Below are 16,575 nucleotides of genomic sequence, written 5' to 3'. Positions count from 1 at the left end.
CGCGCCCCCTCCGCGGCAGGCTGGCCACTGCGCTTGCGCCGACGACTGGGCTCCGCTGGCGCCGCGGGGCGCGGCCGTCGGGAACGCGCGCCCTCGGCCGCTCGCTCGCTGGCTCAGCCGCGGGGACGCAGTGGAAACCGGAGGCGAGCGAGGGAGGAAGGCGGGAAGCATGAAGAGAGGGGTTTCCTGCGAGCGGAAACCCGCGTGGATGCCGTCGGGGAAGGCGGGTGCGGAAGTTGGCGGGGCAGGGGTGGTCGGCCCGTCGACCCCGGGGTGGGGCCCGGCCCGTTACGTTTCCTCCGCTTCTCGGGTCACGCTTTCACACAAGTGCCCTCAGCTCCCCGAAGCCCCTTGGGCCACAAGAGGGGACCTAACCCCCACCTCCCTGTCGCTGTGGTAGATAATAAACGTGTGGTGACAAGTGGGATCTGTTTCCACAGCCACTGGGTTGGCTGCAGGTGGCGGCTTCCTCCTGGAGTTGTCCAGGGCTGGCTGTCACCGCAGACAGCAATTCGGCAAGTTTCTTCTCTTTGTATCGGTGAACTCTTTGGTTCTCCCAACCAGCGGTTCTCACATTTGTTTTCCCCTTAAGACTTACCGTCCTATAAAAAGTATTGACTGATAATTAGAAAATAGCACTAATATACCTATCATATGTTAAGCAAAATAGTGTAGGTGGCAGTGCTCTGACTTTTGCAAATCTCTTTAATATGGAAGATAGCTGGCTTCTCATACTTACATCCGCATCCCGTCTGACACATTTAGCAGTGTCCTGAGAACTGCATCCCACTGATGAGAGGCTAAGAGAGAAAAAGGCAAGTAAAGCCACAGACTCGAGTCCCCAAAGCTACCCGGAGTAGCTTACTTTCAGCACTACTGACTCAAATGTCTGTTTTGATCCCTACAAACAAACTTTGTTGCTCAGGCTCCTGTTTTAACCATTCCCGTACTCCTGTGTGAAGCTCCTGATTATCCTTCAGCATTATTAGCCCCACTGGTGTGACTTTTTGTGGCTATCTGATTTGTGGAATCAGAGCATTGTGTAAGACCATAGGCTAACATTTGAGTTCCAATCTATGGGACCAATAGTCTTTTATTAAAAATAAATGGCAGTTGCAACGCCATATTACAAGTTGACAGATTTTTGTTCTTCAGAGTAATTTTTCATCATAAAAGCAGTCACTATTAGGTAGAAGAAGTCAAGCGATATAGAAAAGTAGAAATAATTACAAACTCACTGCCCGTTACTAACCACTACCACAATATGTAACTTCTTACAGAAATCATGACATGAAGCATGCTTCCCAGGGAGAGTGAGGTCTTCCATGGAGAGTCTTCAAAGTCTGTCATATCATTTGGAGCAGGGCCTAGATCCTCCCCCCATGTATCTAGGCTGAGAGAGTATCCCTCTGTGTGGAATGGGCTCCCAAAGTCCATTCGTATACTAGGGATAAATATTGATCCACTATCAGAGGCCCCATAGACTGCCCAGGCCTCCTAACTAACACCCACATTCAGGGGGTCTGGGTGGGTCCTATGCTGGTTTCCCAGCTATCAGACTGGGGTCCATGAGCTCCCCCTTGTTCAGGTCAGCTGTTTCTGTGGGTTTCTCCAGCCTGGTCTTGACTTCTTTGTTCATCACTCCTCCCTCTCTGCAACTGGATTCCAGGAGTTTGTTCAACTCAGTGTTTAACTGTGGGTGTCTGCTTCTGCTTTCATCAGCTACTAGATGAAGGCTCTAGGATGGCATTTAAGGTAGTCATCAATCTCATTATCAGGGAAGAGCATTTAAGATAGCCTCTGCACTATTGCTTAGATTGTTAGTTGGGGTCATCCTTGTAGATCTCTGGACATTTCCCTGGTGCCAGATTTCTCTTAAAACCTATAATGGCTCCCTCTATTATCTCTATACCTGCTCTCTTCTATTCTTCCCTGACTCAGTCTTCCTGCTCCCTCATGTCCTCCTCTCCCCTCCTTTTCCCCCTAACTCCCTCTCCCCCCCCTCCCACCATGCTCCCAATTTGCTCAGGAGATCTTCTCCCTTTCCCCTTCTCCAGTGGACCATGTATGTCTCTCTTAGGGTCCTCCTTGTTTCCTAGCTTTTCTGGTGATATGGATTGTAGGCTGGTAATCCTTTGTTCCATGTCTAAAATCCATATATGAGTGAGTACATACCGTGTTTGTCTTCTTGTGACTGGGTTACCTCACTCAGGATGGTTTCTTCTAGTTCCATCCATTTGCCTGGGAATTTCATGATTCCATTGTTTTGTTTTTTCCGCTGAGTAATACTCCATTGTGTAAATGTGCCACATTTTCTCCATCCATTCTTCAGGTGAGGGGCATTAGGTTCTGGCTATTACAAATAGTGCTGCTATGAACATAGTTAAACAGATGTCCTTGTTGTATGAAAGTGCATCTTTTGGGTATATACCTAAGAGTGGAATTGCTGAATACTGTGGTAGACTGATTCCCATTTTCCTGAGGAGCCGCCATACTGATTTCCAAAGTAGCTGTACAAGTTTGCACTCCCACCAGCAGTGGAGGAGTGTGCCCCTTTCTCCACATCTCCAGCATAAACTGTCTTTGGTGTTATTAAGAACGTCATGTCAACCAACAGAGATCAGATATGTATCCCATAAGTAAGAGGGGAAACTAGGGTTTTAATGAGAAATATGGAACTCCAGTTATTGGAGTTCAAAAGAAGGATACAAATGTTTCTACTTTGGGAGAAAAAACATAGAAATGTGACTTGGCAAGATCCTTGGAAAAGTTTAGCATTTGAGGATGAAACTAGAAGGATTTTGTCAGTTGGGATAGTATAATCATTGGTAAAGATGGGGCATGAAGAACACTGGAGTCATAAGGAGGAAATAATATGCAGTTTATTCATGACAATGAATGCTTTTTGGATGCTTAGTGGGTGTATCCTTTATGTAAACTCTCTCCATGTTCATTACTCTGAGGGCAGGAATTAAAACCTCTGTCTCATGGAAAAGTAACTTGTCTAGGGTCATACAGTGATAAAGTGGTGGGACCAGGATTTGAACCCTTGGTTTTAAAAATGTATTCCTTATCACTGCTGGCGCTGAGAGACGTTCTGAGAGTCTGAGCTGAGATACTGTGATGAGGTCCATGTTTCAGGAAGATTAATTTCACTTTTAGTATATACTAAGATGGTTTTGGTTTGGTTTCTTTTCCATTTGTCTGTATATCTGCTGCCCAGTCTAGAGACAACGGTTTTAATGAGCGTGGTGTTTTTCCACATGGATGGGTCTTAGTATATGTACTTGTTTCTCTATTGCACATTTGGATTCAGGCAGCAAAAACTGAAGTATGAGTGGAAGACTGCTATAAAATGTTAGTTCCTTCAAAAATTTCTGTTGTTCATGTTTTAGGAGCACCACATGGATTTCTTATGGAGATATGTGTGGATTCAGTGGAGTCAGCCGTGAATGCAGAAAGAGGAGGTAAGGGAGACTAGATAATGACTAGGTGGCTGGCAGCTCTTTATAGAGTCTGAAAATGAATCCTATGAACTGATCTCAAAAAAAGCCTTGCCAAGCTGGGCACTTGGGAGGCTGAGGCAAAAGGTCTCTGTGAAGTTAGTGTGAGCTATAGAGTGAAACTCCGTTAAAAAATAAAAAAAGAAAAAGTCCTAGAAAACCTACCGAAGAGTTTGGCATGGTGGCACATTCTTATAATCCCAGCATGGCGGCGTGAGGGTTGAAAGTTTGAGGCCAGCTTGAGCTAGATAGTAAAGCAAAGTTTTAAATTTATTGGAAAATTACTGTTTAATTTTCCCTTCCCCCAGCAGGTCACATTTTAAGTCAAGCATCTGTATTCCTGCTTATTCAGTAACATGATTATTTTATTGATTTTAACACAAATTTAAGAAGTTGAAACAGTTCAAAGATATCTTTAGGGGACTGAGCAGTTAGCTCAGTGACAAAGCATTTATAGCATATACAATCCCCAGTATTGAATAAGAGTTCACATTAAAGATGGTGTTAGATGTCTTATCTTTTTACCATATGTTTTGTTTTGTATTTTAAATTTGTTTTTGTGAGAAGCATAGACTTTCCATCATCTCAAGGTCAGAAAAATAATTTTAACTTATTTTTTTGGTTGTACTAGGGGAAAAACTCGGGATCTTGTGCATTTTAGGCAAGCATTCTATGAAACCACATCCCCAGACTTTTATTGTAAGGTGTACGGTTTTTCTGCCCGCTGCCTGGTCTTGTCCGGCCGCCGCGCCAGCCCCAATTAACACACTGAGACTCTGTATTAGATATAATTCTGTTGGCCCGTTACTTGTTTCTTATTGGCTAGCTCTGTCTTAAGTATTAACCCATTTCTATGTATTTCCACATGGTTTCCTTACTGGGGAGTGGGGCAGGCGTCTGGTCTCCCCAGTCTCTCCATTTTGACTCTCCTTCCTTACTACTTCCTCTTTCCTCCTCATCTCCTAGTCCTGCCTATCTTGCTTTCCTATTGTCCAACAGTACTTTATTCATTAAACCAGTATGAGAAACATATTTACAGAATTTTTAATTAAGAAACATTTTCAAACATAAATAAATCAGACTTAACATGTGCTGGCTAGTTTTATCATTTGTGAAGAAGGAACCTCAGAATATAAAGTATCTACCAGATTGGCCTATGGGAAAGCCCCTGGTACATTTTCCTTACTAATGATTGATGTAGGAGGACCCAGCTCACTGTGGGTAACACCACCCATGGGCTGTTGGTCCTGGGTGCTATAAGGAAACAGATTGAGCAAGCCAGTAAACAAGACTCCTCCACAGCTTCTCTAGTTTCTGCCCTGACTGCCCTTAGTGATGAACGTATAAGGTAAAGGAAGCTCTTTCTCCAGTTGCAGCAGTAGAAACCCTAACACCCTATCTACTCATCGCTCAGTTTTCATTAGTTGCTTTTCTTGTTGCTGTGATAGATTACCAGACAGGAGAACCTTAGAGAAGGAAGAGTTTATTTTGGCCTCAGTTTGAGGGGATATAGTCCATCATGGCACTGAAGGCATGGGACAGGGCTTGGGGCAGCTCATCCCAGTGTGTCTGTAGCCAGGGAGCAGAGAAGTGGATGCTGATGCTCGGCTGGCTGCCTCTTTCTTTTCTTTCTTTTTTCGTTTTGGGACTCCAGCCCATGAAATAGTGCCACCCACATTCCGTGTGGGTCTTTCCTCCTCAGTTACTTCTCTGGAAACTCCCTCAAAGGTACACTCAGAGGTGTGTCTCCTTGATGATTCCATATCTAATCAAATTGCAAATGAAAAACAATCATTACAAACTTCAACCACTTTTAAGTCATGGGCAGTCATTTTCAGCAAATATTTTTGGTAGGAGCAGTTTACATGTTTGCAAATTTGATGGTCATATTGTCACTCCTTGTTGCCTTTTGAAAACCTTTCAGAATGTAAAATCTCTCTGTGGCAATGAAAAGGAATGAAGGATTGATAGTTGCCATAACAGATGATTTTTTTCCCCTTGTTCCCCATGCGGATTGCACCCAGGGCTTTGTACATGCTGTATTACTGAGTTACATATCCCTTATTCTTGGTTGTTTTGAGAGAGTCTTGCTATAACCTAGGGTAATCTCAAACTGTGATCCTCCTACCTAAGCCTTTCAAGTGGTAGGATTGTAGACATGTACTACCATACTTTATGATTTCCTCTTCTTCCTTTTTTTTTTTTTTTTTTTAGGTTTATTTTTCTCTTTCTTCAGAGTTGACTTGTTATATGTACTATGATTTAATCATTCAGAGCATCAGTCTCAATTTTTCTGATTATGTAAGTGGTACAATATGGTATTATTTTTCTAATCACTTTATTGCCTATTCACCCAGCCACTTAAAATCCAATTCAGAATTGAGTTTTAATAAAATTGTTTCATAGGGATGGAGAGATGGCTCATTGGTTACACACGCTGGGTGCTTTTCTAGAGGGTTAGGGTTCAATTCCTAGCACCCTCATCGTGGCTCACAACTGTCTTCAACTTCAGTTCCAGGGAATCAAATGCTCTCTTCTGGCCTCTATGGGCAGCAGGCATACACATAGTACACAGACATGCAGACAGAATATCCATACTTAAAAATTAAATAAGCTAGGGAAGGTGGTGCATGTCTTTAACCTCAGCATTCAGGAGGTAGAGGTAAGTAGATCTCTGAGTTTGAAGTGAGACTGGTTTATGCAACAGGTACTGGATTCAGGTATTACCAACCTGATCTCTTTTGTAAGTTTTCCAGTCATTTGTCAATCTAATAATTCGTTTATATGTGTGTGTGTATTTGTGTGTATACATGTGTGTATATTACATATGTGTACACATACATATTTGAGGTTGAATTTTGTTTGTTCTTTTGTTTTTGAAGGGACATAGGGTATCATTATGTAGTTGAGTCTGGCCTTGAACTCATGATAGTCTTTCTGTCTCAGCATTCCAAGTGCTAGAATTATAGGCGTGTACCACCATGTCCTGTTTATTATTTATTTATTTATTATTTATTTATTCATTCATTCATTTACTAATTAGTAATTACTAGTTATGTTGAAATTTGGTTTGTATGAGAGGAAAGGAGAAAGGCTAGCTTCTTTGTTCACTGATTTTCAAAATAGCACATCTGCTTGCTATCCTCCAGTGAGTTGTTTTGACATTATAAAACTAGATTTAGACATGTGTTTTAATCTATCATAGTTGTTTTGTTTATTAAAATATTGTATCTTTGGCTGGTAAGAGCCTTGTTCCTGAGACCTTTTAACATGACCCCAATAGTTTCATAGTTCTTTTGCTATCAACATTCACCTCACCTTGGAATTGTCTTGATAGCTACTCTAAAGGAACTGTTTTGTTTTGTTTTAAATCTTAGAGTAATAAGGAATGTTTTGAAAAGTTGATGTTATTTTCTTACTGATTAAGAGTTAACATTCTACTATTTTCTATCCAATAATGTCCTTATTCTCTGTGCACAACGACTCTAATACAATTTTTAAGAGAATTGGCTTAATGTGAATTAACTCTTAATTTGACTATCAGTAACACAATGAGGAGTGTAGAATACAATTGAAATTTTAAATATTTTTACTCTAATTTCATAATTTGATTTATTTCTATTAAATTCTCAGGTTCTTTTTGTATTTAGATAAACAGTTTATCTTGTCATAGGAACGTTAAAAAAAATGTGTTTTTAAAAAAGGTGCTGGTCGGATTGAATTATGTGCTGGCTTACTGGAGGGAGGAACCACACCCAGTATGGGTAAATATCTTTTTTTTTTCCCCACTGGATTTCTCATACAGAGGTTAGAACAACTGATTATTTAATGTTGCCTTAAGTATATGATGACTATGAAACCAGTTACAAATGCTTATGGTTGTAAATACCATCATCAAAAGATTTAATTAAACATATTTTTGTTTTCAAACATCAAAAAGTTGGAAGGTAAATTGTTTTTATTGTATCAGTTGACAAGTGCTTATAAATATCCTCAGTCCTTCTAAATTGCTCTTCTTTAACCCTTGACTTTCCTAGTACTTAACTTCCACCATAAACACTTTTGGTTCCTCATTGGCCTCCACTGGCTTGGTCCTGGAAACAAAGACAGACAGACAGACACACACACATTCACACAGACACACACACACATACATGTATTGCGGTAAATAAGGATCAGGATAAACAAATAGGCCGAATAGATGTTTATTCAGGGAGAAATAACTTACAACCTAGACAGATGAACACCAGGAAATTCAACCCGATCCTCTCCTGTCCACGCCAGAAAGAGAGAGCCTTTCCTGGCCCCCTCCGACCTCCTTCCACAGGTCACTTCCGCCCATGGCTCCACCCCCCAATGGGTGTGGTCAGTGCCACAGAAGGACTATCTCACTACATACATGCAGAGAAGCTGGAATTTAATGGGTCATGCTTACTCTGATGGAGTGACACCAACTATGCAACAACCTGAATGTCAGCATGTCTATCATGTCCAACACAGGTAGAGGAGTAAGCCAGTCTCCGTGTGTTGTCTGTAGGGAGCAATCTTAGGTTCCAGTCATCTGGGAGGAGGGAGCTACTACGGTTGCTAGGTTTTACACACACTGGTCAGTCATTTTTAATGCTCACACTTGGATCAGAGGAAGGCTTTGCCATGCCACTGAGCCTCACCTAGAGGAAGGCTTTGCCAATTTCTGTGGGTCTGAGGCTTTGGTCTTTGTTAATAATACATTCACTAAGGACTTCCTCCATTACCCACATTCACTCAAGGCTTCCTCCATTACCCACATGCCTCCTCATATTATCATTCTCTGATTTCTTCTGTCAACTCTTTTCCTTTGGAAAAATATGTAAGAATAACTGTATATGACCAATCATATTTTAGTAACTTCTCCAGATCTTTTAGATTACAGTTGAACTTTAGTCTGTTTCTGTTCTTACAGGTATTCTTCAAGTAGTAAAACAAAGTGTCCAGATTCCAGTTTTTGTGATGATTCGGCCACGGGGAGGTGATTTTTTATATTCAGATCGTGAAGTTGAAGTGATGAAGGCTGACATTCGCCTTGCCAAGCTTTATGGTGCTGATGGTTTGGTATTTGGGGCATTGACTGAAGATGGACACATTGACAAAGAGCTGTGCATGTCTCTTGTGGGTAAGAATTTATAGCTGAGGTGTAAAAGCCTCTAGTACACACACACACACACACACACACACACACACACACACACACACACTCCTGATTCAGAATGAAAAAAAAAAAATCACAAAATTGATTTTTAGGTGCAGACACTTAAACTAACCTGTCTTACAAAGAGGTTATTTAAATATTTGGGGTAAAGGGTATGGAAAAGCCCTCTCGACACTCCTTTGTTGTTGTAGATCAGGTACTGCTCTAGAAGAGTTTAAGAGAAATTTACATTGATTGGATTGATTGCCAAAACTTAAGAAGTTATTCTAGTCAATAATGAGAGGAAGTGGAGAGGATAGATGCAAACTACCTACATTATGAGGTCAAAGTTTTCTTGAAGATCTTTGGAGTAGCCAAGTAATAGATGTAATGCTGTCTTTACAGTTCATTGTTTGGTGCCCCTAAGGTGTAGATAGCTATCTCTATTTTATATGAAAGTCAGAGCTTAGTAGAAAGATACGACTTTTGAGTTTAGAAGACTGACAAGGCTGCCATGTTGTTACTGTTTTAGTTCACTATCTTAGCAGAAGGGAGTATAAAATTTTGCCCAAGAAGGAGAATTCTGCACATAGTAATCTGCGTCTTCATGCTGTTGTGTGACTTTCTTTTTATAGCTCTTTGCCGTCCTCTGCCAGTCACTTTTCACCGAGGTGAGTCATTTCTGTTTTAATAGGCTTGTTAAATGGTGTCAGGTCTCAAATTTTACCAGATGGCATAACCCTGCTAACGAACCCTGTTCTATAGTGTTACAGTGATACTAGTTATAGCATAGTATAGATTCAGTGCCGAGAAAACTTGAAAGCTCTGTTAATGAAATGTTGTAAAGAAGGTGGTGGTAGCATGCACTTGAGAGGAGAGTAAACGTTGCAAGTGTTTGTGTCCACGCAAGTAGCAACCCTAAGCTTCATTATTCATTAGATTACCTTAGATCATATACAGCACTAAAAGGGATAAATTCATGTTGGCCATTGAATGCACCTCCCGGTGTATTTATGCCAGGCAAAAATCACTCTCCATATATAGAAATTAAGATAAAGTATTTGTTACCCTTTGAAATGTATACCACTACCAGAAACTATTGTCTTGATTTGGTATTAGCATTGTGTCTTATACAATAGCGATAACTAAAAGACATTAGTCTGTCAGCATCTTGATGCCAGGCACACCAAAAAAATTTGTAAACATGAAAAATATTTTTAAATTAGTGAACATTTATCTTAGATGTTTTAGCTGGGCGTTGGTGGTACATGCCTTTAATCCCAGCACTTGGGAGACAGAAGCAGGCAGATCTCTGTGAATTCAGAGCCAACCTGGTCTACAGCTGGAGTTCCAGGACGGGCTCCAAAGCAATACAGAGAAACCCTGTCTCAAAAACCAAAAAAAAAAAAAAAAGCTTTAATTTTGTCATTCTTACTAATTTTAAAAAATAAGCCATCCATATAGATTATATTTTAAAAATTTTATACTAAAAGATGACTTGACTTCAAATTTCTATTTCTTTAATAAGTCTGACAAAAATATTTTCACAATTTATAGAAATATTAATAGTGTTCTTGGTTCTACTTTTTCCCCACTTGTTAATTTATTAAAGCAGTATAACCAGTGTTGAGAAAGCGATGGCACAGGAAAACTTCTGTCCACTAAAGGGTAGAACAGGGAGCCTGTCCCGAGGCCCATAGTACCTCGTCACCGTAAATTAGAACTCTGTATCACATGGTAGCGCTGAGCACTAAAGCAGAGTTTTTGTTTTAAGGCTCCCAGGCCACTCTCCTTTCTTAGTGTTCTGAAGAGAGAAGTCCCAGCCCTTTCCTCTCCACTTAACCTTCAGTCGCCTCCCCTTTCCTCCCTTCCCCTGAATTTGAAATCCTTCTGCCTTATCCTCCTCAGTGCCAGAGGTATAAGCCTGTGTGTCCTGACTTGAGAAAGGAAGTATCTTAGTAGGACAGAATTGAAACCTCATGTTGTCTGTTGAAAACAATCAGTCTTACACTATCAGTACAAATGACTGCTCAATAAGTGTGAATGTGAGGCCAGGCTTCTCCCAGGACAGGGGAGTATAATGTATCACTTTATGCAGTTTAATTTGTCTGAAGCCCTTGAGCACTTTTTCCAGATGTGATCATTAACGTTTATAGCATTATCATATTTAAATGCCTCCTTATACATTTATTAATACTTATTTTAAGGTAAATTTTAAGGAAGTTTATTTTAAAGAGAAACACTTGTGATTACTGAAAATTTGAAACTTGTCACTTCTTATCTGGATCTCAGTAAATTCACCTATTGGAATATGTGCTGATAAAATGATCATGGGTACCAGTGGCATGCAGACTTTTGTACTGGCAAACTCTGACTCTTGGAAAATAAAAAGAACCCTTAAGAACAAACAAAAAGAACTCTTAGCTCAGTCATGGTGGTACATGCCCTTAATCCTGAAACCCTAGAGACAGAGGCAGGTGGGTCTCCATGAATTTGAGGCCAGTCCCGTCTACAGTGTGAGTTCCGGGCTACTTACAGCTACACAATGAGACCCTGTCTCTAAAAGAAAAGGAAGAAGAAACTCTGGTTTGCAGCATTTTCTTGTCTCTGTGGTTTAAATGCTTTGCCTTGACCAATTTCAAATGCCATTTTATATACAGTGTATATAATATATATTATAATATGTGTATACACACTACATTTTGGAAACTATTGAATTCGAGGAAATTTCTGATCAAAATTCAAGTCAGTTTTACTTATTTTAGCCTTCGATATGGTCCATGACCCAATGGCAGCTCTGGAGACTCTCTTAGCCCTGGGCTTTGAGCGTGTTTTGACCAGTGGATGTGACAGCTCAGCACTAGAAGGACTGCCTCTAATAAAGCAACTCACAGATGAGGTACAGGGTGGGTGTGGTTGCTCTGGACGTTCTATCATTAAGCTATTTCATAAAAATGAATGTTACTGACATGGTGATTATGAAGGAAAAGCAGAGCCAGTGACATATTTATATGATTTTTATTTATTTATTTCATGAGCATTAAGTAACCAAGGCACTTCAAATCAAATTATAGACAGCAAATTTTACCTTTTCTGTATTGTTAGTCTTATGTAGTTTTACATCATATCTTTTTAACTGTCAATGTGTTATGTATATGCAGGAAATCCCTGTTTTCATTCTACTGCATACCACAAACTCAAAATTTCTGTGATTTTTCCTTTAATATTTTTCTTTTTTTTTTATAATTTATTGTTTTTCTTATTTTACATATCGATCCCAGTTCCCTTTCCCTCCCTCCCATGCCCCCCAACCCTCCAATATTTTTGGGTTTTTTTCTTCAAATATTTATTTATTTATTTATTTATTTATTTATTTATAAATTACCCATATTGTTTTTTGATTTTTCGAGCAGGGTTTCTCTGTATTGTTTTGGAGCCTGTCCTGGAACTAACTAGCTCAGTAGACCAGGCTGGTCTCGAATTCACATATATTTGCCTGCGTCTGCCTCCCGTGTGCTGGGATTAAAGGCGTGAGCTATCCCCATATTGTATCCCCCCAATATTTTTCTTATAAAGTTTATTTTTCTACCTGTTCTTTGTGCTTATAATAATATACACTTTAAGGCAATATAATAAATATCTTTTTGGAAAAATTCTACTGCTGAACATCTTTCTTGCCCAATACACTCCTTCAGAGAAAGAGAGAGAGCTATTGAAAAATTAAACATTAACAGTAACTTAAAATTTTAACATACTTACTAATCTCAGCTGAGTTAAAGATACTAAAATTTATTCTTTTCCCCCTTTCTAGGCAAAAGGCAGGATTGTGGTGATGCCAGGTATTTGCCTCTGTTTTTTCTCATAACGCTGAAGTAAAGTGTTGGGAGAGCGATGAGTCAAGAGAACAAGGGAGAAGTGTTAGAACATGGTACTTAGAGCTAAAAATATATAGTTTGATCAGAATGTTTCAAGATTAGGAGGTCTCTGCTGAGATTTAAAAATAAGACCCTTCTAAAAGAAGTTGGCTTAAAGAGGTGCAAATAAGGAATTTTCTCCATGTTTGCTTTCTCACTATTTAGAATATTATGAATTCAAATATTCATCTTAGTGAGACAAAGTAAGTTCACTGCTGCTGTCCTATGATAAAGCCAAGTGTTAGGCAGCATGTCTGAATAAATGGAATATTCTGTCAGCTCAGACAATTGTATCAACAGACTCTAGGTTATAAGTCACACACCAATATCCAACTTCTTCGTGATAAGTTCAGAAGAAAGTGGGGCTACAAGGAACATATGTCAACATAAAAAGGCTGTATATGACAAGCCTACATTTAAAAATCTCAAAGTATTTCCCCTAAACTCAGTTGAGACTCAGTAGAATTATATAATTTCAGAAATATCACATAGCTTTTTACATTTGTAGTTGAAAAGCCCAGAATTCTAATCTAGATCTGACTTGTCAGCCTATGTTCTTTCTGTTTTGTTTTGTTCTCTGTTGATTATGTTTTTATTATTGTTGTTGGTCATTTGTTTTGTTGTTTTGTTTTGTGAGACAGGGTCTTGTTATGTAGCCCGGCTACTCATACTTGAGCTCATCCTGCCTTAGCCTCAAGTGCTGATATTAGAGATATTCACCACTATGCCTGGCTTGTTCTTTCCACTTTTTAAGGGTTCAGCAATATGACTGTAGCTCTAACAACAACAACAAATAGCCAAGTTAATGAGTCTGAAAAGTATATTAAAAACATAACTGTGGGATCAATATGTAAAATAAGAAAAAAAAATAATAAAAAGAAAAAAGTCTGAGGAAAAGAAACATAGCTGAAAGCACAAAGTGCATAATTACTTAAATATGTCTTAAATATACTTTCTATATCAGAATATGAAGGTGAATAATTTCATATTTATAAATACTGGTGTCAGTTCAGAGTATGACTGTTATAAGTATGTTAAAGATTACCAAAATGAATGTCATCAGAAAGTATTTAAATAAAATTAGATTCATCAGTGAAATGGAAAAAAGAGTTAATGTTACAACGAAGAAGCCGTAAATAGTTTGCTTATTCTTATTTCCAGTAGAGTCAGTGTGTTCCTCAAATCCTGGGCCAGAGTGAAATGTTACAGCTTCTCTGTTAAGGATACATTTTTGATGCTTTTGTAGCTTTTTCCTCAAATCTATCTTGAACTTTTCATATATTAGTTGAGGGGAAAGAAATAATGCAATGCTGAATGATTTTCCTTGTCCAAAATAGTCCTTTTAAATCCAAAGTTAATGTGATATAACCCAGTGGATTGATGGGTTTCATTTATAAGCTCTATCCTTGTAAGTTCTCCAAAGTCTGTAGTATAGGTCTTATTTGTCTTCTGATCCAGTTTTAGCTTAGAGACAGTAATTGTTGAATCAGTAAAAATTTTTAGGTGGAGATTTTATGTAGAATAAGGATTTGTCATGTGATATTCTGCTCCATTTAATATTTTTTTTCCTTTGTACAGGAGGTGGCATAACAGATAAAAATCTGCAAAGGATCCTTGAGGGTTCAGGTGCTACAGAGTTCCACTGTTCTGCTCGGTCTTCTAGAGACTCAGGAATGAAGTTTCGGTAAAATACATTATTTATGTACAGGATAAGATGAAATTAATCTTTGCTTGTTTAAATAAGAAAACCTTAGTTAATGCCACTACTGAATAATAGAATGTTGTGATTAGTAAGTATTATGATTGGTTTTTCAGTTGAAAATATTCCTAAAATGGTTGTTATTCTTCAGAAATAAACAGTAGCTTCAGAATATCAGTAAACCTTTATATAGCCTTTGCTTAGTCTTGTTAGCCATAACTGTTTTTATGGTTGTATCTAGTCTGTGAGTCTACTAAGAGAGACTGTTAATTCCATGGGAATGATTTCCTAATCCAAGCATTGCTGAACTTAAGCACTTAATAAATTAATTCAGCAGTAAAGTATCCAGTGAGGCAGATACTCACATGTACTCATTCTGTATACTTTTTTTTACAAAGTTAATAATTGGTATAAGGCAGCCTCAGAACCATTTTTATCTCTCCTACTGTAAATAGTCTTCCTTTACCTTTGCTCTCTACTTTTAGTTGTTTTGAAATTTTATCATCATTAAGGACTTTAAACTGCAATGTTTATTTTTTTATACCCTAGAGGATTCCTAACTTAATTGAATTATCTCATTTACTGGGGAGGGGAGGGTTTAACAGAAAAAAGGAAGACCTTAGCATGAACATTTTCAGATATAAAATCCAATTTCCTGCCTGATATCCTTAGCTATTAGATTTTTCAAGTGATTAATTAATGAAAATTGTGAGTCTAGCATCATTGACCTTCCCTTATTCTTGAGCCATGAATTAGTTTTAAAGTGAAGGAGGGTGTATTTAGCAACTGTTATGATTATCTATTTGTTCTTTGTTATTTCTATTGCAGAAATTCCTCTGTTGCAATGGGAGCTTCACTTGCTCATTCAGAATATTCTCTGAAGGTAACAGATGTAACGAAAGTAAGGACTTTGTATGCTATTGCAAAGGATGTCCTAGTTTAGTTAAACTTCTCTGAGAGACGTGGGTATCACAGTGTGAAGGTAGAAGTAGAACTTTCAGTTCTCCACATGGCCATGGTGTAGGCTTCTAAGAAGAAAAAGAAATTGGAACAACAATGCAATCATTTTCTTTGCCAGTCATTGCTGCCATCATGGCTAAATTTATTCTGTGCTTCTTCCACAGAGAGAGACTTAGTCAGTTTTCAATGGGATTAACTGATAAACTGGCAGAGCTCAACTACAATGTATGCAATGAGGATTCAGTTTAGGGTCAACTAAGTACCATGTTTTTGCCTTTTTGTTTGTAAAATAAAAATTCTCATTATATTGTATTTTTTCACTTAATATTTCCGGTAGCACCTTCAAAATTAAATGATGCCTTTGAAAATAAATAAAAAATATTTTCAGTAGCTTACTATGAAAGAGGATTGTTTTGCTTTTCTATTTCTTTTAGTTTTTCTTTCTATCATGTACTCATTGGATTTGTTGCTCAGGGCAAGATGTAATGGTTACAGTAAAATGGTATAAAAATTTCCCGGACTTGGACTTTTCTTTCTCTTGCATTCTGACATTGAAATTGAGGCAAAAATATGGCATGTCTTGCAGTGTGAAATGTTAGATTTCTTTGGGTCTTTCAGTAGCCACAGTGAAAGACAGTGCTGACAACAAAGGGGCCACAAGTCTGCATCCCCATCTGAAGGGGCCAAGGTGCTGGATGCCATAGTGAAGCCACACTTAAAGGCAGACCAGAGCTCAAAAAGAAAGTATGGCCAACAATGGTAATTTGGCAGCGAAAGCCATACTGGAGCCAGGTGCAGTGTTGTGTGCCTATATTGCAGTTGCTAGAAAGGCTGAAGCAGGAGGATGACTTGAGTCCAGGAGTTCTGCACTGTGGTGTACTTCACCGCTCAACTGTCTGCACTAACTTTGATCTCAGTATGGTGACCTCAAGGGATCAGGCGACCACCAGTTCCCCTGGAGAGGAATGAACCAGAGTCAGAAGTCATCTTACTTTAAAGATAATGCAGGGATTACGGTAAGTAATGAAAGTGGGATGGAGGTTCTGCCATTACAAGATCTATTACAGAGAAGTTTGCAGATTTGTAATTGAGGGATGGATGCTATGCAAGTAGAATTGCATGATTCTGAGGATTTTGTTAAATCCTCAGACCTGGAAAGCAGGATTTAAAAGTTTCTAGAGTTAGCCAGTAATCCCAGCACTTAGGAGACTGAGGTAGGAGGATTGCCATGTACTTGAGACTAGCCCGGGCTACGAACTCAGACCTTGTCTCAAAAGATCAAATAGCAGGGCTGGGGAGATGACAGCAATTTAGAGGACAAGGTGCTCTTCC

At 38.9% G+C, this 16,575-nt stretch overlaps 1 protein-coding gene across 1 annotated transcript; it reads left to right on the top strand.

The window, feature by feature from the left end:
• Positions 1-95: 95 nt before the first annotated feature.
• Cutc (cutC copper transporter) lies at positions 96-15,756 on the top strand. The gene is made up of 9 exons (XM_051200003.1): positions 96-227; positions 3,396-3,467; positions 7,208-7,267; positions 8,446-8,655; positions 9,306-9,341; positions 11,436-11,569; positions 12,482-12,509; positions 14,163-14,268; positions 15,112-15,756. Exons 1-9 carry the CDS (start codon positions 170-172, stop codon positions 15,224-15,226), a joined length of 819 nt encoding a protein of 272 aa, XP_051055960.1. The 5' UTR covers positions 96-169; the 3' UTR covers positions 15,227-15,756.
• The last annotated feature ends 819 nt before the right edge of the window (positions 15,757-16,575 follow it).

This window comes from Phodopus roborovskii, unplaced genomic scaffold (assembly GCF_943737965.1).
Source record: "Phodopus roborovskii unplaced genomic scaffold, PHOROB, whole genome shotgun sequence".
Lineage (NCBI taxonomy): Eukaryota > Metazoa > Chordata > Mammalia > Rodentia > Cricetidae > Phodopus > Phodopus roborovskii.
Note: the sequence above shows the minus strand (reverse complement) of the source record. Positions and strands in the feature narration are given on the sequence as shown.